Genomic DNA, 13304 nt, shown 5'->3' with positions numbered 1-13304 from the left:
AGCCACCGGACATTAGCGAGGAGGCCATTGCCACCACAATGTCCAATAGTGAGCTCGACCAGCTCGCATTGTCGGATAGCCTCGCCAATCCAGCATCGTGAGTCGTTGCTGGCGCAGGGGAGGCCGTCTGCTGCTCATTCGAGGGTCTGGGATCCGTGGCCACCTTCAGCACAACCTTCTGCTCCGCCGACGATCTAGCAGCTGTCACCGCAGGCTACCCTTCCTCCTCCACCGCCGGTGTACCAGCTCCTATGAGGATGTCGGAGTTCATCGACCTCGACATCGAGGACGAGCTGTAGTTCGTAGCTAGGTTTTAGCAGGCCTTGTTGTCCCTTCTTATTTTCTAAGCCTTTTGATGTATTTTTACAATTATGTAAATTATGGGTTTTCAATGAAAAATAATGCTTCGGGCCGTTGGGAAAACCCCTAGACGCAAACGGACGCGCGGTCGATTTCGACCATTCGGCTCGACACAAACGGACCATTCACGTCCGTTTTGGCGTCTGATTTGCATCGGGCAGTTGGAGACGGCCTTATGGACGAAGATTTGTTACATTGAGAAGATTTCTATGTATGTGCAGATTTAATCTTAATTTTTTTAAAATTTTAAAATATTTTTTTGAAAAAACCCACTAATGCTCATGTGGCAGAGTTTTCTTGTTTGACTTGAGGAGAAATCAAACATGTACACGTCCTGTACAAAACTCTGCCTGCTTCGCGGTCGCGGGCGGCCACCGTGACCGTGAGATCCGGCAGCCTCCCACATCGCCGCGGAAGCTTTCCCGATGCTCCTCCGGCCGCCGCCGCGCAGCCTGCCCCATCTCCTCCGCCCGCACCTCCTCCGCGCCCTCTCCAACGCCGCGGCGGCGGCGCTCGCGTCTCCGACCCCGACCCCGCCCCCGACGCCCCCCTTGCCGGCCGAGTGGACGGAGGCGCCCGTCTCCGCGGTCCGCGCCGCCACCTCCGACGCCTCCCTCTTCCACGTCTCGCTCGACCTCGCCTCCCACGGCGCCCTCCGCGCCTCCCACGTCGCCGCCGGCCAGTTCCTCCCCTTCCGGCTCCCCGCCGCGCCCTACCCCATCTTCCTCGCCATCTCCTCCCCTCCCCCGGCCTCATCCTCCGCGCGAGGGTCGTTCGAGTTCCTCGTCAAGCGCCTCCCCGGCACCCCCTCCGCCAGCCTCTGCGACCTCCGCCCCGGCGACCTCGTCCGTGTTGGCGGCAGCGTCGTCGGCCGCGGGTTCGAGGTCGCGAGGATCCGCGGTGCCCGCGAGGTGCTTGTCTTCGCCACCGGATCCGGGATCAGGTGCCTAATTTCCCCTTTGCTTCTGTATTTTCGTGTAACTGCAGAATCTGCCACATACCATGTAGATGGGTGATGACCTCCCCATGATTTAACCGTTCTGCTACTTCGATTGGATGAGCAATTATGTATAGTCCTATCTAATTTGTTGAGCTGGAACCTTGTTACATATAGAATTCTGCTTTCTCCATATGCTGCATCTATGTCAACTCACCAATTCACCCTTACTTTAAGCAAACCTTATTGCTCTGTCCATTGTGCCAGTGATGTGGAAATTACATTTGGAAAAGATATCTTTCATTGCAGTGTAAATTCTGATCATTCATCTTTCTTTCTTTTTTACATTTGTGTGTTGCAGTCCAATCCGGTCGCTCATTGAGTCAGGTTTTGGCGAAAATGACAAGGTTGATGTAAGCCTCTTTTATGGGGCTAGAAACCTTCAGAGGATGGCATATCAAGTAGGTGTCAGTCTTTGGTCTACATTTTTTTTAAGTATTAACCATTGTATATAACGGATCGCTGGTGCCCTGGCAGGAGAGGTTCAGTGACTGGGAGTCCAGAGGTATAAAAATTATACCTGTTCTCTCTAGACCAGACGATCAGTGGACTGGTGAGAGAGGCTATGTTCAGGTACTGTTGTCATTTTTGGCGTTTGGGTTTTTCTTAGCTCACTTGTTCCCTTGTATTCATATGTACTTTGTGTTTTTCAGAATGCTTTTTCAAGGACGAAGAAGGTTGTAAATCCATCCTCGATGGGAGCGATTTTGTGTGGACATAAACAGATGACTGAGGTATGCCTAGCTTTCTTATGTTCTCATTTCTGAATTTATAGCTGTTGATACAAGTTGCCATCTGATCTTCTTCATGTGTCCCAATGCTTTTTCTACTCAAGATGGCTGCACTTATCCTGTTACTCTAGACATGCTTACATCAATAACACATTGTCAGTTCAAATGAAACTACTTATCTAATGTAGACACAAGTGTGCCATTGTCTTTTGTGGGACATACTGTTCTTGCTCTGCATTGGTAGTCAATACTCTATATTTGAGGCCATATCAGTAGCCTGCAGAGTACCAGTACAAATTTGTTATCCAGACCCTGCAATTTATTTTACATTTGGAGAAATAATGAAAGACAAGTTCTTTCAATATATAAATATACAATGGATTTCTGTCATTCAAGAGTAGTACTCTCCATTTCCTACTTCTGAACTTGGCTGCTTGTTTCAATGCTCACAGCCTGATCTTTGTCTATGTTAATTCATATGTGCAGGAAATTACTAGGGCTCTTATTGCTGATGGTATGTCGAAAGATACAATCTTAACAAACATCTGACTGCCACTAGAACACGTTTCTGGCCCTTCTGGCTGTTGTACACCTGCCACTACAATCTAGTGGCCCTTCTTTACAGCAAATGCGATGAACTTAAGATCGCAACAGAGATAGCTACATTACAAATAAGGGCAACTCATTTTCTTTCACCTTGCGAGTTGCAGCATCAACCATCTCATTGCTGGATGATGATAGCCTGATGTATTTATCCCAAGCACCAGGTGGGCATTTGAATCAAGAAAGCCCATAGTTTAGAAAATGTTTTGTAGTATCTTGAGACAGTACACCCCTGGAAGGTGCTGATGTATTTGAATAGCCTCCTTTCAGGAAACCGAAAGGGGACGTGGGTTGTAAATTAGTAAATTTACCAGTTTTCAGCTAGTGTACCTTCAGATATGACTGGTCACAAGTTTTTGTGCCGTGAAATTTTGATATGTTTGAAGGTTGTATTTTTTTTATTGAGTTATAGTTTGAGTGCAGTAGCGTGCTTGGATGTATGTGTAGGTTCTCCCGAATGAGACAAAGGAAATACATAAAAAGGCTTCTTCATTCATCCAACTGTCTGCAATTGGATGTCACCAAAGAGCTGTATCCTACAATATGCACTTCACTACGTGGCGCAATGTTAGTTTGCATTGATGTGGAGTAACTTCTTGGGCGTGTTAGAGTTTGCATTGACACCTCAGTTCCCAGCTTTCTGTCTGTTCTTGTGTTCAAGTCTTCAAGGCACGGTTTTATCACCACAACGTCAGAAATGGGAAGGAACGGAAGTATACTAGCTGTAGAGAACACGCACAGTATAAAACGCTGGAACCGATGTCCGAAACGAAGAAGAAAAAACCTCAGGAAACAAACACGTGTGGTCGTCCATCTACTGATGCTTGCATGTAATTTCGGTGTTAAGCGTGTCAAACAGTTGCACATACGGAGTAGATGGAAGTGGGTTTGGGTTCCTAAAAGAGAGATGCTCCGCGGCACGGATCATCAGTGCCAAGATCGGTGACGTGGACTTGGCAAGCGCGTGAGATCGACGAGGGATAGAGGAGATTTTTTTCGAAATGGATAGAGGAGATGGATTGTGGGATGCGGTGAATGATGATTTAACGAGGTGTGGGGGACGCAGTTTCCCATCCGTGGGGTTGAATATGACCTGCAATTAATGGTTTTTTTTTGGGTTCCGTCACGTACGCCTGCATAGAGCTGTTTTTTTTTTGGGGGGGGGGGGGGGGGGGTTTGATTACTCCAGCTTCATGTAATTTCCTCACGTTCGTCTTCCTTGTTATCATCGGGGTGCACATCGACCTCGTTTCCTGATCAATTCCACAAATCCATCATGTGTATGTTGTTTCCGGTGCTCTCGACCCATTCGCTCAGCGTGCGGTCGAGCTGTTCTGCTTAGTGGTTTCTTTGTCTTTTGCAAATTACATATGTTCAGTTCTCCGAATGCTTATGTGTTTCTCTGTTCTTTTATTCTGTAGTATCGCTGCTCACTGACTCACTGTATCAGCCCTCAATGATTCTTAACTGGCACATCTAGAGTGTAATCCCCTTTCAGATAATCAATAGAACATTTTTTACGTTATAAAAATACAGAATTTTGAAAGCAAATAATTGTGTCCAAGAGGTTTGAGTCAGCCTAGATAATTTGGAAGCACACAAGGAAGTTCACTTCTCATGTTCAAAAGAAGGAAAAAGGTATACTTCTCTCAAAATTCAGAATGGGCCTAGAAAGTTCACTTTGCTTCAAAATTCAGAAAAATCTCAGATTAGCAGACCAAGTGAGGTTATGAAGAAAGTGACACGCATGGGGGTAGCACTTATAGTGAGTAATATATAGTGAGTAATCATTAATCACTAGGTGCACTTATATATTGTTATGCATTGCCCTAGGATTCTAGGATTGGGTGATCAACAATTGCATGCTTTTTTCGAGAAAGAAAATATATTAATATTATATACCAATTACAGGCGGCCTCACCAACATCATAATACCAGGAGCTAGCTAGTCAAAGCATCAAGAATATATGGCCAAGAGAACAAAAGAAAAAAAAATTGAAAAATGTCTCGCCATAGTGAACAAGGCCTAGAAGCAATAGAATTGATGTCTAATTACAGCCTTAAAAGAATAATAGATAATGAATCGATAGCTGTAGAAATACAGATGGTTGATATGATTAAGTGTCGACCCAGGAATCAACTGCCCAGCCTAGATGTCAAAAGTGTATGCTCGTCAGAGCTACTACTGCCAGGTGCACCCTGTTGTCACTGTATTTCTGTTACTGCAGGCAACTCTATGCCGTCCTCCAGAAATTTCATTGCATCCAGCATGAAAGGACGTTGTTTCCCCTGTGGGTCAGAGCACTTGAGGCCCAACACAATTACACGCTCCATCTGCGTCTCGTCGAAGGCACCATTTAGTTTCTCATCAGCGGCCTCCACCATACGGGGTTCAGCCTTGCTTCTGTAACGCTCCAAGACTTCCTCCCTCGTCTTTCTACATGCAATCTCTAACAGAACAATTCCAAAGCTGTAGACGTCGGACTTACGTTGGAACTTGACATCCCCATTTTTCATGCACTCCGGATCAATGTATCCCACTGTCCCTATTGCAGTTGTAACCAGTGTTGTATCGTTTTTGCTGGCGAAGATCCTGGATAGCCCAAAGTCAGCGAGCTTGGCAGTGAAATCTAAATCCAGCAGTATGTTGCCTGGCTTGATATCTCTGTGCAGGATGGATATATTGCATTCATGGTGAAGATAACGAAGTGCAGACCCTATGCCCTTTACAATTTGATACCTGTGAAATAAATTAGGAGTGAAGTGAAATGTCAAGCCATACATATATAACATGTGATCGTGTGTTTACTCTTGGTGGAAATTCATTTTACTTTCCAAAACATGAAAAGTTACATGTTGTAATGTACCTCTTTTCCCATGGTAGAATTTCCTCCCTGTGGTGTAGGTGGTCCTCAAGGGTACCATTCGGCACCAATTCATAGACAAGAAAGAGGTTAACCTTTTGTTTCCTGCACCAACACATAAAATCAAACAAGTCCCATATGTTTCTGCTACAGCACCACCCTTTCAGCTCGACTAGATTCATGTGCCTCGTTTCACTAATTATCCTCAGCTCGGCCAGGAAATCCTCAATTTCAACTGTAGTCTTCTTTTTTTTCTTCACAGCCACGTCTTGAGTATTGCCGTTGTCGTCTGTATACCTTCCCTTATATACTGTGCCAAAGGCACCCTCTCCAAGTACGCTTTCCTTGGAGAATCTGCTTGTCGCGTCGCACAAATCGCTGTACTCAAATCTCTTAACGGTTGTTCCCGACGAGAAGGAATCGCGTGTGCGGCACCACCTGAAATATGACAGAATGTACCAAACCAGGAAAATCCCAACCAAGACTATGATGGACACAGGGGCTCCGCCAATAATCAGCTGTTTCCGATTTTCTGCATAAACATCATTATTGGTGTGAGTTGACGCGCTCTTTGGTCAGCAATTTATATCAAACTCAATGGTGTATCAAAATACATTGTAAAAAAAGAAAAAAAAAGAGACCCATGGGCGAGCACCCAAGGTATATTCTTAATTTCTTATAGGGAAGATAGGGGAGCTATGAGCAACAAAGTGTAAAGTGTGGCTTATCTATGTGTCCAAAGGGGTGACAAGCCGAACGGGCGGACACGTGAAGTGGTTAAATGTGATCCAAGTAGTTAGGCTGAAAGGTTCAACGTTAGGGCATCTCCAATTTGAGACCAAGAGAAGGACACACATTCCTATGCACGGGGGACACCTAAACGGATCAAAATTAACTATTTTTGTGTCGCTAACATGTTCAAATGTGGTTCAATGTCTAGCGTAGTCCGCCTCATCACGATGTAAATAATAAGTGGTTCAAAATATAATTTATTCAACTAGCAAGGCAGTCCTCGCAAATGTGTGGACATTGTCTTCAGCGTACTGAATATGTTTGAAACATTAAGTAAATACTTTTATGTAATGTTAGATCATTATGCAAATTTAAATTACTTCAAATGCTATACATTTGCTTGTATTACATAGACACAACATTTCATAATATTATATATATAAGATATATTCATACTACACATCCAACACACAAAAACCCTAAATTACATGCAAAAGAAAACTGTAACCCGTAGTCCAAATAGACTATATATGTTTGATACGCATTATTTAATCAAATGCATGTACATGCAAATTATGCTCAGACTACCCACAATGGGAGTATCATAGGTAGTATCATGCATTCCATGCATGCAAAATGCTGATGCGGCAGTGCAATTAAGGATGAGAGAGAGGGTACTAGTATCATAGGTAGATACTGTATCATAGCACATACTACTAGAAAAATTAATGTCAAGTAAATCTTGTACATATATTTGCATTGAGATTCTACAAAACAATTAATATATAGAGACTATGATACTAGTATATGATACCATGCATTGTGGAGATAGTAACATGTAGTAGTATCATACGCATGATACTTCTATATGATACTATGCATTGTGACTAGTCTCAATGTGTGGTTTAACCAAATGCATGCATGTGTGGCTTGACTCGGCTAGACACACCGTCTTAAACATGCAGGGGACATGGTCCTGCCTATCGGAGTAGTTCACGGTGCATCGCTTAACTGTTTCGTGCCCGAGTTGATTTAAAAATACATTTTTTTCGATAAAGGGAATATATTAATATCAAAAGACACCAATTACACCCAGCCTCTGCAACAACGCACCACCCTAATGGCACTACGGATGCACATAGCCAAAAAAAGGAAAAGAAAACTAAGAAAACAAAAGTCCCGCTACAGTATCTCGGGCCTAACAACAGCAATACATCCACCGCCATGACAACACCTAAATTATAGACTCTCCAAAAAACGACGCCTCCAAGAAGGGAACAGTGCTCAAACACCATCGTCGCCCGATCAAAGATCTTAGATTTTCACCCCGAAGATAGTCCTCACTCTCAAAACAATGCCTCCACCAAGGTCACTGCCAGGCACAGCCAGTTAAGGCCAGACCTTGAGTTTTCACCCTGAAAGGTAGGACTCTGCACTTCACCTGTGTTGTCACCCCCACTTTCATACCGCCGTCGTGAAGCCCGGACACCAAGCAAGCCCCTCAACAAGTGCGGAGACTTGAACCTCCCTTAGCTAGTCCTCCCCTCCGGCCTTCATGAAATTCTCTTCTTCCGACTTTCATCATGGATCCATAGTCACTTGATGTCAACACAGAAAAAGAGCTTCACGCCGCTCCCTCCAGAACCAAACGGTCGGAATAAACGCATGGGTGCGCACGATCGAATACCTCTGATCCAGCAAACTCCAGGCCCTAGGACCGCCGCCTTTATTCAGGTCGGACCCCCACTTCGGCGACCATCCCGGACTGGCCAACCCAACCCTCCACCGGCGACACCATCGCCGGCTTCCATGCACCTCCATCTCACCGCCGGATGGCGGTGATAGATCAAAAATCCACCACCACCAACCGCAGGCCGACCCTCTCCGGCGAAGAAAAGGCCACCTCCTCCGTCGAACCCATGGCTGCTGCCCCGGGCGCCCTCGTGTCACGGAAGATGCCTGAGATCGCCCCCACGCACCGACGAGAGACGGGGGTGGATGGCATGGTGCAGACCAAGGGCCTGGACGCCGCCCACCACCAGCCCCTACCGGAGTGTTGCGGGAAGCCGACGAGAGGAGGGAGACCGTAGCGCCGCCCATCCCAACCGCGCCGGTCGGTCCGCCAGGGGACAACCGACGGGAGGAGGGCCGCCGCCGTCGTCGCCCATCCCACGCGCGCCTGCTCCGCCATGCATCGAGGAGGTGGGATCCAGCTGCCGTTCTCCACGTAGCGACGAGGAAGGGCCCCCGCCGCCGCCACGCCCCGAGGGACTTTGCCCCGGTGGCGCTACCGGCGGCGGCGGAGGGTGGGGTGCGGGAGAGGTTAGGGTTGGGGGCGACCTGTTGGGTGCGGGAGCTTGTGCGTTCCTATCCTTTCTTCAATACGATATACGTATACATACTCCCTTCATTCTTAAATAAGTGGACGATTTAATTTTAAGTTTGTCCATAAACATGTGTACTTCTAGGTTTTCAGTGCACTTTAAAGTAGCAAAAGTTGTTTCTCTCACCGCACGAAAATCAAATCCAATAATATTCAGCACATGTTATCTTCGTTTTCTATATGCGCTTATCTTATTCGAGGTGGAAAAATTAAAGAGGAGAGAGATGTTAGTTTCCATCTTTCCAATTCAATTGTCTCTCCATTTGATAATCTCTCTTGAAAAACTCGCACGTACACTTATTTATGGACGGAAGGAGTACGCAGGAACCATGCCATATCTGGTCTGTGATATTTATAAAGTTTATTTTTTCAGGGATAGATAAGCTAGACGCGTCTAGTTGGTGAAAAATTGAGTAAGCGATAATGGAATAAAGAGCCGTATGACCTAGAGGCCAGGGTTTCCCATTTTCGATAATTCTTTTTGTGTGCTTCCAATAAAAAATTCTGAAAAGTTGCATAAGATTTATCATGTACTCCCTCTCTCACAGTTTATAAGGCACGCGCGTACCCCTAGGTTGTAAATTTGATCAAGTTAGCATTAGTTATATATTATAAAAATTATATCATTAGAAAGTTCAGATGTTCTATTTTCTAATGATATAATTTTTGTACTATATAATTTAAATTATATAGGTTAAATTGATGACCTAGGGGTACGCGCGCGCCTAATAAACTATGAAGGAGGGAGTAATAAATATTCTTTTTTTTATCAACTGACATGGAGTTAATGCATAAAACCACCACTTCAGTGTTGAAATTTACCAAGGATCACCACTTTACATTTGTGGAATAAAAAATCGCTAGATTTGGCCATGTTGTTTAAAAAAAGCGTATGATGTAGAGGTTGGGGCTTCCCATTTTCGATAATTATTTTGTGTGCTTCTAATGAATAAATTCTGAAAAGTTGCACAAGCTTTGTCATATAATAAATGTTCTCTTTTTTTTATCATGTGAGTGTAGTTAATAGTATAAAATCACCACTTTAGTGTTGAAATTTACCAAAGACCACAACTTTACGTTCACGGAACAAAAAATCACCAGATTTTTAATGAGAAACACTAAACGCGGATTGATTGAGAATTGACACCGTGGGGGCGCTGTAAGTGATGACATAGCAAATAACAGAGTGAACTTGCTGATGTGGACTAATGGACCATTTGATAAATTAAAAAATAAAATAATCTAAAAAGGCCTCCTCTTCCTATCTCAACCATGTCGAAGACCACCGGAACCCCATCATCATCGCACTCTGGCGAGTCACGTCGCTCGCCGCCCATCACCCATGGCTAGGCGCGCGCGCAGGCCGCGGGTGGACAAGACTAGGTGCGCGGCGGCGAGGGCACTGCTAAGCGCGTAGGCGGTGGGTGGACAAGACTAGGCGCGCTGCCATGTCCACGCATGAAGTCACAGCAGGGACGGCCAGGCTCACGGCGGTGTGACATGCACGGGCAGGCATACTACAGCGGGCATGGCCAGTCGCCGGCAATGGTCATGGCGGGCAGGCGGGCAAGTGGAGAAGGAGCGCGGCGGTGACGACATTATGCGGCGCCCGCCTGTGAGTGGCCCATGGAGGCGGCTGCAGTGACCTAGCATACCATTACATGTTGTAGTACACGCAAGTGTTGATATAACACCAGTGCAACACCGTTCCACTAGTATTATATCCTCGGTGTGGTACAACAGAAACATATGTGAGTCCAAGACATGTCTATATAATTACACATAAACTCTTTGTCGAAGATCAGCACAACCTCTAAACCTGGGATGTTATTGCGACTGTGTGTAGCGGTGCTCGCCCGCGAGCAGAAGCCAGGGGCGGCGGTGTGTGGCGTCTACGCGAGTGAAGCAGGAGCCATGCGGTAGTGGCGGTGTTCTGCGGTGCCCGCGTGCGAGTGGACTGGGAGGGGGGCGTGCATCGACACTCATCATTGAGGAGAAGTGTGGTGGCGGCGCTTGCACGCGAGTGGAGCAGGAGCCACACAGTGGCGGCTTTCTGCGGCGCCTTCGTGCGAGCGGACCAGGGAGGAAGGGGCATGCAGGAGCACGGTGGCGGCGCCCACGCGCGAGTGGAACGGGGGAGGTGGCGGCGTTCTGCCGCGAGCAGTAGCATGGCGGCGGCGATGCTCGGTGGCATCGGTGGCCCCCACACCCAATGGAGCAGGGGAGACGGGGGCAGTGGTCAACATGTAGGGGATAAAGGGGATTTCTTATTGTACTTTTTTAAAATTGAGCAGACAAGTGGGTCATGGTCCACATCAACGTATTAGACCCAGACAAAAAATAGAATCAATTCTTGTTTAGGTTTTTTTTGTTAAAAACCTGGCAAAATCCGGTGGGTTTTTGTTATACGAACGTAAAATGGTGGTCTTTGGTAAATTTCAACTCTGAAGCGATAGTTTATGCTTTTAATGTTGTGACGTGTGTTCTATTATTGTTTTAATGACCTGTTCTGTGAAAGATTTTGTAGCTTTCAACTTTTGATAAGTGAATAAAATCGATTGAATTTAGGACTAGACTGAATAAATAGTAGTTACACGATATATAAAGAAAATTAAGGAGTGCAGTGAACAATTGTTTTGAAGAGAGCGAACAAATCAGCTTGGACCAAGCGTGTTGAAATATTAAACTTTGACAAAATTTAATGATGCCTTAAGGGAGCAACGGCGGCGCCCACGTCTACGCCGGGAACCACCACTATGATCTCAGTTGAAAAGGAGAAACTGAAAATCAACAATTGTAAAGTTGGTTTTGCAGATAGTCAGTACCTTGTTGTTTGAAAGGAAGTGTTGAGTTGAAGGACCAGGAGATAATCCGATGTAGCTCGAAGTATCTTCCAGTGGCCGCAGAAAACCCCACCGCCACCTCGGACGGGAGCAAATCTGTGACGGGATCAGGTAACTCCGTACTGACTTGCACGGGGTCAAGAGAAGGATTGTCATCAAACTGAAGAGTGGCCACTAGCATGCGAGTGGTGCTGTTGAAAGTGATGGTCGCCGTCATGGCGCCTCTGAGACTGCCGTTGGGCAAGGTTGTAGTGTTGGCGGAGGCTTTAACAGTGTTGATGTCGATGGCTATGTGATCGGATGAGGGGTCAAAGTAGTTTCTGAATTTGTCGAACTCGACGGCGATGATCCGGTCAGCGCCCTTGGCGTTCATCCCGTCGCCGCCATGGAGGCCGAGGGTGCTCCCGCCAGAGTCCAGAGGCAACACGGATGGGAAACTGGAGAGAAAGAAAGCCATGCCGTCGGCAGCAATGGACTGATTGAAGAGCCTAATCACGAAGTTGAAACGTGTGGAAAAGCTCGCCACCTCATGGGTGCGGGTGTCGTAGAAGGGCACCGGGTGATTGTACGACATCCGCCCCTGGCAACCTTGCCTGGACTCGCCCTCTGTGTTACATGTGAGGTCGACTAGCTTACCGTTGAGGCTGGCGTTGCCCTCGAACAGGAGATCATCCGAGCGGTAGATGGATCCGTTAGAGAAGTCGAAGCTGAAGGAGAAGGCAGAGGCAGCGGATTCAGCTACAACATTGTAGGAGAAGAGGAAGCAGCAGGTGGCGTAAAGGTGGAAGAGGAGGAGGATGCTTGTCGGAGACATATTTGCTGGAACTTCCTTTACCAGCCGTGTGAGCTCGATTAATAGTAGTGCGACGCCGCTACGCCTCACCCCGTAGGTAGCTACTCAAGTCAAGTGGGTCAATGGTCACTGGTCCTGCCTTCGGTTCAATGGTGCCGTGCACGTGGTCGTATACGCAAAAAACCCACATCACCCGTGACATCGTCGTGATCTTCTCGAACGCGCCATCAGATGGCGACGCAAGTGTCACGGGCGACTGTTCCTTATAATAAAACTCTTAAGTATCGCAAGTTGCAACGTCTCCACAGTACTAGTCTGGCAAGAAACTGTAGGAAATAGTGCTATCGTTGTTTTCCTTCCGTTGTTTCGGAGGGAATAGTACTTTGCACCACTTATTGAGACTAAGATTGTACAAAACCACAACTTGAGTTTTGTTTTGCAGAGAACACCACATTTTGACGTAGTTGTTTGCAAAGAACACACTAGTAGTTATTAGCTAGCCTAATAGGCCAATAACAAATTTGGGCCCACTTCCAAGAGCTTAGGTCGCGCTCAAGGCGATGCACACATTTTTTTTAGCCTAAGCTAATGTATTTGACTTATTAAGCTCAAAATTACTATTAAAATAATTCAGTGACCCTGATGCACATGCATTAGGTATTTAGGTACCACGCATAGAGCTGCGCCCCTAGCCCCCACCCATGTCTCTCGCTTGTTGGAGGCCGGTTCAACTCCAAACCAGTCAATGTTAGGTTCTTCGGCTCCAAAAATTTCGTGGTCGGGAGAAACTCCTCCGGCTTGCCCATACCTGTAGTCAGAGCACCGCCTCTTCCGTCGTCGGAGCACTTGGTGTGGGCGGGCGGCCTAGGTCGTGGGTTTTCTATTGGGTTGAACTGGTCCGAGCATACCAATTCGCTCGCCTTGAGCGTGACCTAAGCCCTTGGAAGTGGGCCCAAATTTGCTAATGGCCTATTAGGCTAGCTAATGACTACTAGTGT

At 46.5% G+C, this 13304-nt stretch overlaps 1 protein-coding gene and 1 pseudogene across 1 annotated transcript; one reads left to right on the top strand and one right to left on the bottom strand.

Moving 5' to 3' along the window:
- Nucleotides 1-785: 785 nt before the first annotated feature.
- LOC124665402 (fruit protein pKIWI502-like) lies at nt 786-3185 on the top strand. Its single transcript, XM_047202817.1, has 5 exons — nt 786-1303; nt 1659-1758; nt 1835-1930; nt 2011-2091; nt 2575-3185. Exons 1-5 carry the CDS (start codon nt 786-788, stop codon nt 2635-2637), a joined length of 858 nt encoding a protein of 285 aa, XP_047058773.1. The 3' UTR covers nt 2638-3185.
- A 1642-nt stretch (nt 3186-4827) lies between these two features.
- LOC124664528 lies at nt 4828-12327 on the bottom strand (annotated as a pseudogene).
- Nucleotides 12328-13304: the final 977 nt, after the last annotated feature.

This window comes from Lolium rigidum, chromosome 6, assembly GCF_022539505.1.
Source record: "Lolium rigidum isolate FL_2022 chromosome 6, APGP_CSIRO_Lrig_0.1, whole genome shotgun sequence".
Classification (NCBI taxonomy): Eukaryota; Viridiplantae; Streptophyta; class Magnoliopsida; order Poales; family Poaceae; genus Lolium; species Lolium rigidum.
The sequence above is the reverse complement of the archived record's forward strand: the minus strand, read 5'-3'. Positions and strand labels throughout refer to the sequence as shown.

What these genes read in the sequence shown, in the direction of transcription:
- LOC124665402 (XM_047202817.1), top strand. Translation starts at nt 786, where the DNA reads ATGCTCCTCCGGCCGCCGCCGCGCAGCCTGCCCCATCTCCTCCGCCCG. An exon ending in TTCAGAGGATGGCATATCAA is followed by an intron (nt 1,759 to 1,834) that starts GTAGGTGTCAGT and finishes GTGCCCTGGCAG; the next exon opens with GAGAGGTTCAGTGACTGGGA. An exon ending in GTGAGAGAGGCTATGTTCAG is followed by an intron (nt 1,931 to 2,010) that starts GTACTGTTGTCA and finishes TGTGTTTTTCAG; the next exon opens with AATGCTTTTTCAAGGACGAA.